A 17559-nucleotide genomic window follows, 5' to 3' on the forward strand; every position below is an offset into this window, starting at 1 on the left:
ATATATATATATATATATATATATATATATATATATACAAAACATACTACCCCCAACCATCAAAATGTACACTCTTCTCTAAGGATATGCCATATATGCATTGGGACAGATTATATGTTCAATCACATGCATGTCTCAGCAAGTCTAAGACAGCAGTCACAGTAGTATAATGTGAAATCAACTTTAGAGAATTTATTTTTTTTTTAAATAATTTCACTGCATTAACAGGCCAAAAGGCTAGAATTACAGTTGGCCATGAGCCATGAGATGTGGGTGCTGGGAAGTGACCTCAGGTCATATGCAAGAGTAACTACCAATCTTAACTCCTGACCCATCTGGCCAGGTGCTCCTCCCCTGTTAAGACATGATTCCATGTAACCTAGGCTGCCTGCAAACTCTACATGTAGCTGAGAATGACCTTGAACTTCTGTCTTTCTGCCTTCTCCTCTCCTGTGCTGGAGACTACAAGTGTTTACTACCATATCTCTCTTACAAAAGTGCTGAGGATCAAACCCAGGGCTTCATGCATGTTAGGTAGTCATTCTACCAACTGAGCTACAGCCTCAGGAGGAGGTCTATATCATCTTGATGCTGTTGAACAGAAGCCAGCACACAAACTGGCTGTAGAAGAACATCTTTTTAAAAATGGCATAAAGGAATAGAGGGATGTGGATGGCAGGAGCAGTTCACTGGTTTTTATCACATGAGATTTTAGTAATAGTTTGGACTTTCTTGACAGCTTCAGAATTTTAATGCATGCAATGTAGAGGGAGAGAGTATGTGTGGCCCTAGTAATACACACCAGTAATCTCTACACTCTGGAAGCCAAGGTAGGTAAATTCAGAATTTGATGCCAGTCTCAGCTGCACTGTGAGTTGGAGTCCATCTTTGGCTGTGTAGAGAAACTATCTCAAAAATAAATTATTTTTTAATTTAAAAAATATTTATTTGTTTATTCATTCATTTATTACAATCTGTTCACTTTGTATCCCTGCTACAACCCCCTCCCTCATCTCCTCCTCATGCCACCCACCCTCCCTTTATTCCCCTTATGCCCTTTCCCTAGTGCTCTGATAGGGTAGGATTTCCTCCTGTGATGATACTTGATTAAAAAAAAGAATTAAAAGCCCACGAGAATGTCAACTGTTACTCCCATGATCAAACAAAACCCCCAAGTATATGAAAGGTTAAGATCTCAGACTTTAGAAATCCTGACAATCCTTGCTCTGAAGAGATATTCTGTTTTTCCTCCTGTCTCCCTATCTACAGTTACAGGTATAATATACCCTGATCTTGAGATCCTCAGAAACCACCAGGAGACAATTCCCTTGGGAAAACAAGAGAGCTTTATTGAGAGAGCAGCTGAACTTGGGACCCATGTCTCACTGATTTAGCAGTAGAGAAGTGGGACCCTGAGCCCTGGCTGAACAGGGATTTTAAAGGGAAAAACTGCAAGCAGGGGATTTCCATGCCTTGGTGTTAAGGGACCGGGTAAAACCTTAGGAGTAAGGTGACCACTGATGCTTAACAATAACTGCTATTCTAAGCTATCTGAAAGTTCATCTGGAACCCTGGGGAATTTTCCATTTTGCTCTGATTGGCTGTTGGGGAGTTCACTTTGTTTTCTGCCAACTGTACATTCTATGTTTTTTTCCTGGAACTTGAGTTCAGCCCCCTGTCACAGGTGCACACAAGATGGCTTCTCATCTCAAAATGGACTCACTCAAGCTAACTTAACTTAAGCTATTCACTACCGTTCTTCATTTTATTTTACCTAGACTCATGTAGAACTCTTTCTGTGAATCATGCTGCCATTAACTACTCAGCAGTCTCACCCAGACGGGAAATCAACTTTAGAAAAGTTCACAAATACATGGAGATTGAATAAGAGGCTTCAGCACAACCAAAGGGCTGAAAAAGAGCGCAAAGGAGAAATAAAATCACAAGTGGGCAGAAGTGGAACAGTAGGCCAATACACACAGGATTTGGCAAAAGCAACCCTGACAGGAAGTTCATATGCCTAACTCATGAAGAGTTCAAAAGATGAAACATTATACCCAAGGAAGCAGATAAAGAAGAATTCACGAAGGCCTAAGTTAGTAGGAGGAGGAAGTGACAACAGTCAAAGCAGAAACAAGTGAAATAAAGAGTAAGAAAACAACACAAAGGATTAAGATAATGAAGGGTTGGGTTTAAGATCGCTCAGCAGAAGAAGAGTGCTTGCCAGAAAGCCTGATGACCTGAAAGTCCATTGCTAGAATCTACTTAAAGGTAGGAAAGAGAATGGATCCCCAAAAATTGTCATCTTATCCCCACATGCATGCAAAGGCAAAGGCAAGTAAGTGTACACACACACACACACACACACACACACACACACACACACAACAGAGAGAAAATTAATTTTAAAAATATGAGTTGGATTTGAAAAGATAAAGAAAATTGACAAATCTTTAGACTAACAAAAAACACTGAAAGGAATGAAATCAGAAATTAGGGAAGACATTGCAACATTCTATTTCCACAGAAATACAAAGGACCTTGAGAGACCATGTGTGTAATTGTATCTAGTCAAACTGGATAACCTCAAAAGAGGGCAGAAATTCCTGGGAAGACAACATCTACCAAGAATAAGTCAAGAAGAAAGAGAAGGTCAGGACAGACTAAAAGCAAGTGAAGACAATCAAAAAGCTTAAAAATTGCCACCAAGGAGAAGCCTGGAGGCTTAGACTTCTAGCAAAAAACTCAGCTAGACCCAACAGAAACCTTCCTTGGCACTTCCAGACAATTGAAGACAGAAGACTTTCAAATTAACTCTAAGTGGTTGTGTTACCAGACAAATTTAATACAGGTTAACATGCTGTTATAGATTCAGCTGCAAAAATCTTTGATGAATGATGAGTGAGCTGAACTCAGCATCACCCATTTATTTAAAGGCTTGTTCACCTGTCAAGTCAAACTTTCCCATGGTGTGTGTGTGTGTGTGTGTGTGTGTGTGTGTGTGTGTGTGTGTGTTGTGGCGCGTACACACAGTGTTATGTGTGGCGTGGTATGTGGGAGAGTGTGTGATCCACAGTATTAATAGAACCACAGAGAAAAATCATTATTTGACAGATCTCAACATGCTGTCAGAATAAACAAAACAAAACTCAACATATGAAGATATTAAGTGAAGAAAGAATATATTTCCACATAATGAGGGGCAAGGATGACGAACCAAGTTAATACTACAGACAACATCACAAACCTGAAAGTTTCCCCACTGAGGTAAGGAGAAAGACAGGATTGCCCGCCCTCACCACTTCTGTTGTCTGTAGAATCAGACATGAGTAGTTGGACTAGAAGAACAAAAAGCATCCAGAAGTTAGATTATCTTTGTATAAAGAAGACATGATTTTATCATGGAGGAACTCCTAAAGATGGCAACTAAAGCTGTGGGACTGAAAAATGATTCAGTATGCAATCCTTATTGTTTCCATATGCTAGCAATGAAATAGATGGAAAAGCAATCAAGAAAGTGTCCCATACCAATAGCTTCACCGAAAATCAAAATAGAAATAAATGTAAGTTGGCTGGGAAAGGTGTGTACTATAAGATACTAAAGAAAGAATTGGAAAAGACATTAATAAATGGAAAGAGACCCCCTGTCGAGAATTTGAAGAATATTGTTGAAAGACTCAAACTACTCAAAATGGATCTACGCATCCAAAGCAATGCCTATAACAATTCCCAGAATGACAGTTTTCACAAAAACAGGAAAAAAAAATGCTAAAATTGACATGAAGCCACAAAAAACCCTGACTAGATGAAGGCATCTTGAGTAAATGAAAACAATAGAGGAACCATGCAACCTGACTTTAATATCTACCAAAAAGCACTAGTAATCAAAACAGCATAACTGTGACATAAGAACAAACATACAGACTGCAGAAGAAATACAGAACCTGGAAATGACTCCATATATTATTCAACTGACCTCTGACAAAAACATTGACAATACATAGTGGGCAAAGGACAATCTCTTCAGTCAATGATGTAGAGAGATGCAGAAGAATAAAACTGGACCCTTATCTCATACCATCAATTCAAAATGAACTAAAGACTTAAACACAGAACCTTGAAGAATAAAACTACCTTAATAAAGCATTTGGAAAGGGTTCCAAGACACTGTTCCAGACAGTGCATTTTTGAATCATGATTCTCAAAGCACAAGAAACAAAAGTTTAGTTGGAAGATTCTGACTAAATCTTCCAACTAAAATGCTCTAAAAATGCGTTGAGAGAAAAAAATCAACCAAGTGACAAGATAGCCTATAAGACAGGAGAAGATACTTGTAAACTGTACATCTGATAAAAAGTTAATTTATAAAATACATTAGGAAAATACTCCAATAGCATCAAATAAAGAACTTGACTATTAAAATGTATTAAAGAGCCCCACGGTCATATCTCAAGTGGTCATTAGATGTATAAATAAAAATCACTCACAATATACAAATGCATGGAAACACAAACTAAGCTCACAATAAGATACCACTACATCTTCTGCTATGGGGGGGGGTGGGGGGAAGACACTACAGAAACTTTTGGAGAGGAGTGAAGAAGAGGGGCCTTTCACACTGTTGATACAAACTGGCTCCTTACAAACTAAAAAAGAATTGTCTGTAGATGTGGCACTTAGACTGCATAGTGTCTATTTCCTTGCATTTCAAAGGAAACCCAACCAGTATGTTGAAGAGACATCTGCACTCCTGTGTCCACTGAAGCATTGTTTATCACAACTATATATATATATATATATATATATATATATACATACATATAACATATGGCATATACATAGCAATATATAATGTTTATAACAACAATATATAATGAACAGAGGACTCCAGTGTAAATGAGACTGGGATGGATGGGAGTATGAGTTAGGGTTGGTTTTTGTTTTTGTTTTTGTTTTCTTTATTTCTTGGGAGGATTTATTTTTATTTACTTTTTTTTTTTTTTAAAGAGAAATAGTCATATGCGACATGAATGACCCTTATGTTAACAGAAACAAATAGGCTGAAGAAAGACAGACATTGCAGGATTTCAGAGAGGTGCTCACAGAAGCGCAGACTAGAATGGAGGTTTCTAGGAGCTGGGGAAGGTGGCCTGGAAAGGATGGTTAAGGAGATAATGTTTGGTTATTTAAATGGAAAAAAAAAATGTTCTGAGGAGCTGCTTTCCACTGAGGTGATCAGAGATTATCTGGAAGCAATCTACCTCAAGATTGCTGAGACATCTTAATGGTTCCCATGACAAAAAATAAGTAGGTAGGTCCTGGCTGAATCCCTTATAACCATCTCATTATGTCGTAGTGTACCCCTTCATGCAAGAACAATGCATGTCATAAGTTTGTCTAATGTTTGTCAACTAAGCTGGAGTAAAGCTAAAACAAAATACATGCACTCCTAAATGATAAGTTTAAACACAAGTCATACACCTTGCCTTCAAGCTGCTATAGCCATTGCTAGTCAAATAGTAATGTTATCAGGGATTTTTGAATTCTAGGTTTCTCCTGCTTTTTTTTTCTCTAAGAAATTTATGGAATATTGATAAACTTCATAAACTATCGCCTTAGAGTTTCTGCACAGCTTATTACTTAACTGTCTTGTAGAACACAAAGGAAGTCATTTTGGAAAACAGAACCCAGGACATTGGGAAAACCCCCATACAGCCATTTTCCCCACCATCTGTAGACCAGAGCTCCTACTTTTTATTATTGCGATTGGAAATGACCTCACCCTGTAAATTTAATTTTAAACACTAGATGAGAATTAGTCTTTTCTTCCTACACTTCTTTAAAAAACAAAAAACCATAAACTTCTTAAACATGCAAAGCAGTGCAGCGGGGCACCCCGTCGCAGTGTCTGAAGTCTGCCCATGAAGGGCTCTGACCCAGGAGACTTCAAGTAGCTCATGCTTCCTGTTTTCTCTGTGAGCTGATAAAGAAAAATGTACTTTTCTCTGATAAGCACATTTTAAAATTCCTCTGTGGTTAATATTGAGAGAGCTGACCACACATATTTTTTTTTCAGCGTTTTATGGGAAGATATTCATGGGATCGGATGAGGCAGAAGCGAGGATGTCATGGCCCTTGCTAGGAGCTGCAGGAGCTGGGGCGACCACATCTGTTGCTATCACTTATCTACTGAGTCATATCTTGCCCTAGATGCTCTGGGAATGCAAAGCAATGTTGCTGGCTCCAGCCAAGAACTGTCAGCGTTCTTCTGGGAAAGGAATTGCAAGTGCCTTCTAGAGAATTCCGTCCCTCCACTGGCCCATGATTTGAAAAGCTCTGACTTGGCTCACCTTGGGAAGTGTGGATAATGCAATTCAGCTTAAGTCCATCTGATCCGTGAGATACAGCAGGGAGTCTGGGGTGCCATGTGGCCACCCATGCTTCTGCCTGAGGACATTCCCCCCCAGCACACAGACAGAGGATAATCCAAAGTGAAGAAGGCATGGAGTAGGAGATTTCGAAGTAAATAAGAACCATGAGGGCAATGGAGGCAGAGAAGGAAAGAGTGGCTTATGGAAGCAGATGCTACTGATGGAGTTTCTGCATGCCTGAGGGTCAGAGATATAACCTAAATTGGAATAGCCGCGTGCATTCAGGCTGTCTGCAGGGAAGAAGCAAGATCTAACTCTGAAACATTCAGATCTCAGGTTACGGTTAGTTTTTGTACGTGGCTCAGTCTACCCATGATCCTGCAGGGTTGATGCTTGTTTATAGTTCCAGGTGACGAGTGCATCAGCAATGCTGACCTGAGAAGACAGGAGCCCTTGGGGCACAGTATTTATCCCGTCAGCTTTCCTTACAAAGCTCAGTAGTTGCCACCTGCTACTTAATATTCCACCTAAAAGCCTTTTCTACTAGGACCTTCTCTAGCCTCTGCCTTCTGCCTTCGATGCTTCTGGCCTGCAGCCGCTCTGCACAGCAAGCTGCCCCAACTTCTGACCTCTGCACAAGGCCATACGTTGTGACTATACCTTTCGGCTCCCCCTGCAGTGATTTCTCCTTGAGCTGATGCCTGGCTCTCCTATCTCACTTAACCCCATCGCCATAGTTACACTGCGAATCTCCAGCCATGTCTCATTCCTGTGCTTTGCTTTCCTTCCCACCAGGAGCTGCCTCCTCAGTTTCCATTCACCTCCATGCAATGGGAAGCTCTCCATCAGGAGCTGGGGACTACAGCTAGGAATTTGTAAAGCTACTTCATGAGCCCTTTGTCACCCTCAACTGCTCATAAAACTTTCTCTGCCCTTCAGACACGGACCCTTAGCCCAAATTAGCACTTATACCTACATATGTACCCACATGTGTATGTTCACGAGTGCATGCACACACACACACACACACACACACACACACACACACACACACACGCACGCTCACAGCACAAGTCGCCCCTGTGCCTCCAAGGCTGCTTAGAATGCATCAGGCAACACGAAACAGCTGGTCCCTGGTTCCTTTCGTCATTGCTTCTGCAAATCCAGGGATTCAACTCTCCCAGCGCTGGCAGCTGCCAGAGCTCCCACCTGAAGCACTCATGCCTGTCCCTCAGCCAAGACCGCTAGGCCCATTCCTGAACAGAGGCAGCAGCCCCAGCATGGAAAAGCAAACCTGAGCCTTCCTTCCATCAGACGTCTCAACACTGCAGCCGGGGCTCATTCGCACACATGATTTATGAACTAATTTAGCATGTAAGGAAACATCTGCATTTTGCTTTTATTATCTTGCCAGCAGACAGGCTGAAGACAAGATGCGTACTGTAGACTTGTTTAATGGGGCCTTAAACATTCCCCCTCACTAGCCTGAGCTTATACAAGGCTCTAGTTTCAGGAATTGACTGATCTAACTGACCTAACACAAACAAACATGGAGATAAAGCGCTCCTCAGCACGTCCATACTGTAGGGACAGTTGGAATGGCCATAAAATCCGTGTTGGTCAAGTCCCCCCAAGAGCATTCCAGTGGCTAGGACTGTTTTGAATTCGGGGAATAAAAAGGTGACTTGGTTATTTAATACTATGCATCCAGATTGGGCCCCTTTTATTATATACAGTTTTAAAATTGTTCACTTAGAGGCATATGTACTTCTGAGAATATTTGTTTTGGAAAAAACATCAAAGTTGGCTGATGTTACAGGCAGAATTGCACACACACCCCCATACACAAAAAGATACAGTCAAGTCCAAATTCCCAAAACTGTGACTGTGACCTTCTTTTGACCTTGTCGTTGGAAATATGGTCCTTGCAGATACAATCAAGTTACTATGTGGTCACACTGGATGGGTGGACTTCAGCTCAGTACAAGAAGAGAAAACTTGGATCCATTAGTACAGAGACAAGAAGAAAGTCATGTGACAGCAAAGGCAGAGACTAGAGGGGCCCATTTATGAGCCAAGGAGCTTCAGGGATGGCCAGAAAGGCTGAGAGAGATGTGTCATGTTTTGCACTGAGCCTCTAGACTAGACTGGCCACGTCTGTGTCTTAATTTTGACCTCTGGTCTATAGAACTCTGAGAGAACACATGCCCATAATTTTGAGCCAGCGATTTCTAGCAGTGTGGCAAAATAGTAACGTAGGTATGTGAAGGCCATACCCCCTCTGATACTGTGGTCACCAGTGTGGCATAGCTTGAAGAGCTGCCTCAAGAGAGGAGGAGCCCAGCATGGCACCTGCTAACGTTTAGACCTGTGGCGTCCTCCTGTGTGCAAATGCTCAGCCCCCAGCTTGGAGCCTCAGGAAGGTAGTAGATACTTTAAGAGATAGAGTAAAGGGGGCATTTTCAGATCACTGGAGGTGTGCCCTTGAAGGAGACTGTGGGACCTCGGTCTCTTCTTCCTTCTCTCCCTTGCTTTCTAGTTGCCACAAGATGAACATCTTTGTCTCAAGTATTTGTTAGATTGACGTCAAGTTAACAAACACCTCGCCATACTAAACAAGTTCCCCATGGCCAGAGGTCCCTGCTTCTCCCTGTGCAAGCTGAAGGCTGAAAATGGAGATCCTCCAGTGCTAGCCTCTGTGTCTGCATCTATATTGTGCCGGTTTGTTGACATCAGTGTTAGTAGCCTAACTTTTTTGACCACGTGACAGCTTTCATACCTAGCATGAGTAAAAGTGCCAAGAGGATATTATTCCCACTATAGCAGGAATCTGTTCTTCGCAGCACCCTGAGAGAGCTGTGACTAGAACAGATGCTCTTTTGTTGAGCCAGAAACTAAAGTCACCTAGAGAACATACCTAGCTCAAGCCTATGCTGCGCCTAACCACTAGCTAGATACTCAGTGTGCTAGCCCTTTGCACGTCTGCCTGGTGGGCTTCAATTTCTCATCATCTAGGAACGTATCATGGGATGGAAGCAACAGGCAACTTGCCAGATCCCTTGCATAACAACGGTGCATTCAACCGTGTGCTTGCTGGGACTTTTTTTTTTTCTCTCAGAACTATACTCATGATTTCACCTCCTGGGGGGCAAAACATTTTCCTAGGAGGAAAGACCTTATTCCTGTGTTCACAGTAACAAACCAAAGGCTTCTCCAAGCCTCCAGGTTTTAAGATTTGGGTTGGCAGGTATACTTGGAACCTGCACAAGTGCTCTGATTCCCAGCCCTTGCCTTCCTCTCTTGTTATTCTTGCTAGTTCAGGGGCCTGCTTATGAGGCCCATGAAGAAAAGACTGAGGTCAGTCTTGCTCACATTGATATTCCCAGCCGCCAACACGGTGCTGGGCCCAGAGAAGGTTCCTTGCTAACTCCTTCTACTATGAGTGAGTGAGTGAGTGCCCTGCCTCTCTGGGTCAGCCTGACTCTGGCCTCACTATGCTGGGTATCATTCCTCTGAGCTCACAGCAGGAAGAGGTCTCAAGATGACAAATGTTGATACAGACAAGCTGGAGTCAACTTCTCACCCTGAGATCTGTTGTACAATCTATAAAGGGCAAAGGAGATCGCTTGCAAACATCCATTAGGAGCCAAGAATTTGAACTTGCTATCCTGGCTCCTACAGTGGGGTGTGGCTCCTTTCCCAGCTAGGATGGTGAATTCGTGTCCCAAGTTATTTCTGCTGAGTTGCATGCCTGTATGCAACCTCTCAAAATGAGCTGGCTTCCAGAGCAGGCTGCAGGGTGCTGAGGTTTGCGCATGCCAGTGGCAGTGGCATAATAATTTGGAATCATCACCCTTTTGTGAATTCTTCTGGCCTGAGTACACATGTTACCCAGTCTGTCCAGGCTTCCTGAGCCACCTGCAGCTTACCACTAAGAGGATGGGGAATGGTGAACTGCTTCTTGTTGGCACGGACAGGAAGTAGGCTCTCCTTCTGCCTCAGGTTTTCCTTTGGCTGGGTTTTCCTTTGCTGTACCTTGTGCTTAAGCTTTTGCAGCCGTTCTTGTGATCGAGAAATGAACTGAGGTCTACGGACTTCCAGCGCTTCCTAATTGGAACAAAGAACAGACTTGGTTTGTTTTGTTTTGTTTTGTTTTGTTTTGTTTGCAGCACATCCATGTGACATATTCAACAAGAGCACGACACTCGGGGGACAAAAGCCACAGTGCAAATCCATGTCATTATTTTCTCCCCACCCCCACACGTGATCATGTGCAAAGGTAGCAGGGGCACATTGATGGCACTAGCAGTTAGTCCTGGCCAGCAGCACAGAGCCTGTGACAGGACCCAGCAGTAACCAGCATTGAAGCCACTGAGTACAAATGGCTCAACATCTGTCCATCTGTGGATTCACCACGCCAAGCCACTCACTGCCAAGGAACCCAAATCTGAGGGTTCTGCAATTCCACATTCTTGGATAGAGCTAGAAGGCAGGTGTTAGAAATCTGCATACTCATTCCTGCTCCGGGTGGAGCTTTAAGAAACACAGGCATTGCCCCACCCCTGGCGTGGAAAATGGTACTTTTCAGGGGGCTAGCTGTGGCTAAAGGGATCTGCTTCTCCTGGGTAGAAAGAAGTAGAAGGCTTTACTATACAGAGTCATTCTGCGAGCCTCATGGTACAGGTCAGAATCCCCTACACCTCTCCAGTGCCTCATCCCTCTGATCTCCTTGCACAAAGCAGCATGTGCAGGGCTCTCATGGCAGACACTGGGGAAGTCACTTGTACCCATTCTTCTTGGGAATCCCTGCACAGATTCTGGAAATCAGCTATTGGACAGATATAAGCAATGAGGCCTAAGGTAGCTCAATAGGCAATGTGCTGACTCTCAGCAGTATAAGTTCATGCTTATCCCCTGCTACCATTCATTTTCCCAACTTCCTATTCCTCGAAGGGCTCTGTTCTATTCATAGGAGTGCTCATGGTTGCCACACCCACTTCTCCCAGTAAGCCCTACTGAGTCTTTAAGGTCAGCCAGAGCCTAACAATACCTCACAGACTGCCTTGTGCAAGAATGGATTCCACATGGCTATCTCCATGCTAGGCTGTAGAGCAGTGATTTTCAACCTTCCTAATGCTGTGACCCTTTAATACAGTTTCTCGTGTGGTGACACTCAACCATAAAATTATATTTGTTACTACTTCATAATTGTAGTTTTGCTACTGTTATGAATCATAATGTAAATATCTGTGTTTTCTGATGCTCTTTGGCCACTCCTGAGAAAGGTTCATTCAGCCCCCAAAGGGGTAGTGACCCACAGGTTGAGAAACACTGCTGCAGAGGCCGACACAGCACATGCTACATCTCATTAAATTCATATCTCTCTCAGGCACTGTCCTGGGTCTACCTACAATGGGTGCCCAGCCCCGGCCCACTTGGTATGCTGCCAGGATAGAAGTGTTCCTTGATCCTATTCGCCTCCCTGCCCACTGGGAGCTCAGAGAGGAACAGGTCATGAGCTCTGTCTGTGTCATGCATGTGTCCCTGGAAGCTTCACTGATGAAGGAGTCTCTTTGGCAATGTTAGCTACAAAGTGACTCACCAGTCACTAAATGTGCTGAAGCTTCAGGGAAGGGTCAAGTCTGGAGACAAAGTCCCCAAGGATGCCCTGCTGACCCAAGTAGCAGGGCTGTAGCTTTACTGCTCGTGCATCTGAGGACATCTTGAGGTTTGGGATTTGGGGAGGACACATCAAGGGCCTGGAGATGCAGCCTTGAGCCAATGGAGCTTTATTTGTCACATCCAGAGGGAGTTGCACCCCACAGCAAGTGCTTTCCTAGAAAATGTATCTGTGCAGTGTGCTAGTGGCAACAACTTTCTCTGAGGTCATCTACCCTCTTAAGTGTTCTAACTTTAATCAATATATGCATGTTACTTCAAGAATCAGAGAAGTTTAAAAAGAACTCTTCCACGTCCTTTGACTCATGGCTGGATGACTTAGGAAGCTTCCTGAGTCTTTCAAAGGCTCATCTGACTATGGGGTGTATAGGGGCTCTTATCTGATATAGATCTTTCAAAAATCAAATGTGTCTCCTGGAAACCCTTTCTTTGTTATTGTCATTGTTGATTAGTACCAACAATCCTCTTTCTTCTTCTTTCTTCTTTCTTTCTCTTTCTTTCTTTCTTTCTTTCTTCTTTTCATCCTTCCTTTCTTTCCTTCTTTCTTCATTCATTCATTTTTTTTCTTTCTTAATTTTCTTTCTATTTTATGTGTATTGGTGTTTTACCTATATGTATGTCTGTGTAAGTGTGTCAGATCCCTTAAAACTGGAGTTACAGATGGTCATGAGCTGCCATTTGGATGCTGGAAATTGAACAACCCCAGTCCTGTGGAAGAGCATCCAGTGCTCTTAACTGCTGAGCCATCTCTCCTGCCCCCAATCCTCATTCTTGGCTAGTAGAGTCAAGTGTCATTGTCTCCATGAGGCAAACAGCAGCAGAGAGACTAGAAAAAGTTAAGGACAGGACAGAGCAATCCAGACAGGAAGACTGGGAGTCATGGGCAAAAGTGGGGTCAGGTGCATGCCACATTCACCAGGAGAAACCTCCTCTTGGCTAGAATCAAGCCAGGATGGGATGTGTCAAAGGCTTTACCTGTAAGGTCATAGAGCTTGCCAGCGGACGCTGAGGTTCAAAACTATTTTCCAGTGGGTCAGAGCTCTGTGGTCCCTCTGGGATTTCTGGAGAGGGGGTTGCTGGCGAGGGCTCAGGTGTGGTGGTGAGGTCCTCATGCTTCTCACATTCCTTTAGTTTTACAACCAAATCACAGCATGTGTAATCTAGGAAAACAAATATATAATACATTTAGAGGGTCCTCGGTGGTTCTCCTGCCTGGCTCCCAGACACAGGAGGAAGACATATGAGACAATTAGAAAATAGAGATGCCAATGATTTATTAAAGGGTCTTGTTAAGATGACGAGATCCACCCTCATTGGAGACCTTCCCAGCTGCCCTGGTAACTGCATCAGTAAGTCCAAGTCCATGACTGACTAGTTAGGCCACGGAGGTGTTCCTTAGATTGCAGTGTTCAGAATGTCTTTGCTCAAAATGAAAGGAGTCTTTTCTAGTCTGGATCTCATATTAAGTGTGTCCTGTGTAATTATTACAGTTTGCTCATTTTAAGACAACATACTAATCTGTCTTGTGCTTGCTGCACTAACGATATAATGACTGGGGATGGCGTTCAATTATGTATCCCTCCCCCTCATTTTCCAGAGTCGACCACTGTCCTCACAGACGCAATCAGAAAGGTTTCTCTCAAAGCTGGCAGGGCCCTTTCCTGGGGCTATTTTAGTTTCCCTTTGTGGAAAGAGTCAGAAAATAAATTGATCCCTTGGCACCCCATGTGGGGCTGTGTGTTGGTTAGTAGAATAGCATTAGTAACTGTTCCTTCGGGGCCTTAGTTGGCAGTGGCTCTGGGTGCAGTATGTTTGCAGGGAGTTGTGATCTTTACAAAGCTGTCTTCTATCTGCTTGTGGGATATGACTTAACCGCCATATCTACTTTCTGCTCTTTCTCCTTCCTTCTCTTGGACCTCCATATGGCCAGCTTTTGTGAACCACTTCAGAAAGGCACTGAACCATTTTCTTTATGTGCATCAAGAAAGAGTCCAGAGACAGCCAACCTCACTCCTTATCTTTGGGGAACTGTTTTTCTATCTGAACAGCACCATCTTTCTGCAGAGAGGCACATGTAGCTTGTAAAGGGCAAAGAAACCCATGCAAAGGGACTCTGGGTGTCAGGAATTAGGGGTGCCACCTGTCGGTGCTCAGAAAGGATGCTAGACTGACCATCACTGCTTGGTGAACGGACGGACCCCTTCAGGAGGAAAGTGTTTGATGGGCTTCTGTTCCACTGGGGAAGCAGGAATAGTCCCCTGTGCTTCTCCTTGCTGCTCCCTTTAGTTTCCAGAAAATACTTTAGTTTTGTTAAAAATAAAATGAGTGTTGACTCAAAATATTAGATGCAGCCACCTCCCAGGTGCCTGATGCACCACCCCTTTGCTCTTCTGACTGGTGGGCTACAGCAGGGCTTCAGGAAACAGTGGGCAGTTGGTATAGCTACACACTAACAAACTCTCAACATATGGTCAGCATCCCTGACCCTGAACTCTAGGTTAGAAGCTCTGTCTGCATATACTGTTACCATGAATTTTGGCTTCATTTGTATACACTGTTTACCAGGTATTTAGCTGCAAAGGGGCTGTGTCAGATGGTAGCTTTGGCAAGTCCCATTATCTTCCCTATCATGCTCAGGAGAATGGGAAATGGAACATCTTGAACCTGGGCTACCCCTATAGTGCTTGGGCTCAAATCACATCTCTCCCACTTAAAGTTCGCTAACCTCATCCCTAAAACCTAGGTGAGGTGATAATAGACTGAGTGAATTCTCGATACTATTCTTTCACTGTATCACTGGATTGTAGCTAACAAATATAAAACTAGCATATAAGCTACAAAATGCATTCAATTCTATAAATTAACTTTATTTATCTAAATATCAAATATTAACACCGGAAGGAAAAATGACAACCTTAGGGCATCTTATACACACTGAGCATTGGTTTATTCCTATTATTAGAGATACTGATATCAAGCTGTATGTTATAGCAAGTACAGAGGTGGGAAGGAGAGGATCATGCCCCTGTCAAGCTCTGATGAACAGGAGGGTCCATAGCTTTGTGGCACATGCTGTGTCTACAGAGTCATGTCCAGTTCCCCAGACACCTATGTCCACCTTAGGGACCCATGAAGAAAGCTATATACATCTGTGCTTTGCAGAACCTTAAATAGGCAGGTGTTCTTGATTAAATGTGCACTCGCCAAATGCTTCTTTGTGTACGATACATCTGGAGAGATATGATGATGAGGAAAAGGGCAGTGCAGGCCAGGAGTAGGAATGGAAGAGATACTTTCTTTCTACTGCCTATTAATAGTCTTGGACATATATATATATATAATATATATATATATAATATATATATATAATTAAATAAATTAATATATTTAAATAAATTTAGGGTATATATATATATATATATATATATATATATATATACCCTAAATTTTCTTTTATAATATCTGTAAGATTTTTTTTTTCAAAGATGCCTGTTTTAAATAAAGTTACGACTCTTCTTGTTTTCAGGGATGCACTGATGTCCCTAAAGGAAACGGCTCCATTGGAGGTGGGAGCCACCACTGTTAATGAGAAAGGCTCTTAAATTTGTATATATTGGGATAGGGAAAAAATAGTGGGTACCACTGGAGTAATGAAAGTGAGAGGATTCACATTCTTTTCTCTCAAGTGTGTCCTATACAAGAAAGAATGGACCCACCACACCTGCTCTGAGAACGTCACTGGTAAGCTCTCAATGTCCTAGTTTCAACACCTTGCTTTTCCCCTGTGTATCTGAGCACAGGTGAATGTAGGTGAAGGTAGGCCATGCAGCCCAGTATGAAAACCAGCAACTTTAGCTCATAGGGCCCCTAAAATCACCTTTATGACTTTGAGGTCCAGCCCAGGGGAATCAAGTTGGCAGATTACTATTCCTGTTCAATATGAGGGTGAATCCATGCTCCACGTACTTTTTAAACAAAACACAGAGAAAAGTTCCTATTGGTCCCAAGCCAATGTGCTGAGAGTGTGTGACAGCTGCTAGATCTTGTTTTTGGAGTGGAGACATCTCCACATATAATAAAGCTGTATTTTGCTAAATTGTCTGGAAACATGTTTATAAACCTTCATTCCAAAAATCATCAATTATGTTTAATTATAAAATATTGTAGGTAGAAAATGGCCTATAACAGCCAACCTTCCTACATTGCTTCCTTTCATTAGAGACTCTCAGAAAAAAAAATGTACAAAAAAAAAACCCAACTAATTATCAAGGATATAATCTCTGCCAGCTAACAGAGATCATCCACATGCAAGGTTATTTGAATCGATGTATTTACTTCTAGATTTATACAGTATGATAGGTCAATATTTCCACTTTTCTAGTATCTGTCTTCCCCCAGCCCCTCTCTCTTTTTCTTGCCATTGTCTGCCTACCAAGCTATTCTAACGTAATCAGGTTGAGTGTAAATGCTTTGTTTGTGACTTGAAAGGGTTAAAACAGTTCCACGGAGCAGAACACAGCTTCTGTGGTAGTTAGGTTACTGGCTCACATGCACCTTTTGTGACTTGTGTGGGTTTCTTGCTGACAGTGTTCCCTTTTGTGAGTTCTGAAACATGGCCTTGAAAGCCAGGCCACTGAGAAGGGCCCCTAAATATTTGTATCTTGGATCAGGGGGGAATAAAAGAAGAATGGGTACCTCTGGAAAAATGGAAGTTTGGAGACTCACTATTTTTTTTTTCAGGTGTCTACTATGCAACAAAGAATGAGCCCATGACATGGACCTGCATAGGCACAGGGAGGCAGCATGCATGGCCTTTTTGTCCCATGCCCTGGGAAGGCTGGATTTTGGGTTCTTCAGTCTTACCCTGCATTCATTTTCTCATAGTTGTGACTAAATACCTAACAGAAACAACCTAAGGAAGAAAGAATTTGTTCTGTTTCATCATTTGAAAGGGTAGATGGGCTCACAGTGGGAAAGCATCATGCTGGAGGTGGTTTGGTGTTAGACCACAGGGGATTGTGGAGCAACAACTTCATATGTCTCCTGACCAGGAAGTAGGGAGAACTCCAGCCAACAGCCAAGCAGTCTGCCCAACCTCTTTGACCCTATATATGCCAGTGAGGTTTTAAACCCTAAAGTTCCCACAACCTGCCCAAATAGCGCCTTCAAGTGGGGCCCAAGCATTCTAACATAGAAGCCTGTCTGGGCATTTTATACCCACACCATGACTCTCTTCTGCTGATAGCTTATTCCTGCAGGCTCTGCTATTGAGAGAGAAACATCTATGCCAGATCCTGTGATTTTTGTCTCCTATTGGCACTACACATTTTCTTTCCTTCTTTCCTTCCTTCTTTCTCTCTTCTTTCTTTCCTTTCTTTTCTCTTTCCTCTCTCTTCTCTTTTTTCTTCTTTCTTTCTTTTTCTTCTTTCTTTCTTTCTTTTTGCTTGTTTGTTTGGTTTTTTTGTGTTTTTTCCCCAAGACATGGTTTCTCTGTGTGTAGATTTGGCTG

At 42.7% G+C, this 17559-nt stretch overlaps 1 protein-coding gene across 3 annotated transcripts in view; it reads right to left on the reverse strand.

The window, feature by feature from the left end:
- Nucleotides 1-17559, reverse strand: part of CUNH10orf90 (chromosome unknown C10orf90 homolog) — a 224473-nt gene that overhangs the window by 21982 nt on the left and 184932 nt on the right. For all 3 annotated transcript variants that reach the window (XM_055608880.1, XM_055608879.1, XM_055608877.1), the window contains 2 exons: nt 13026-13210; nt 10301-10478 (listed from right to left, as the gene is read on the reverse strand). In XM_055608880.1, coding sequence (XP_055464855.1) covers nt 10301-10478; nt 13026-13210 — 363 coding nt within the window. The remainder of the gene's footprint in view (nt 1-10300; nt 10479-13025; nt 13211-17559) is intronic.

Source organism: Psammomys obesus, unplaced genomic scaffold (genome assembly GCF_907164565.1).
Source record: "Psammomys obesus unplaced genomic scaffold, mPsaObe1.curated_primary_1811, whole genome shotgun sequence".
In the NCBI taxonomy this organism is placed as follows: domain Eukaryota; kingdom Metazoa; phylum Chordata; class Mammalia; order Rodentia; family Muridae; genus Psammomys; species Psammomys obesus.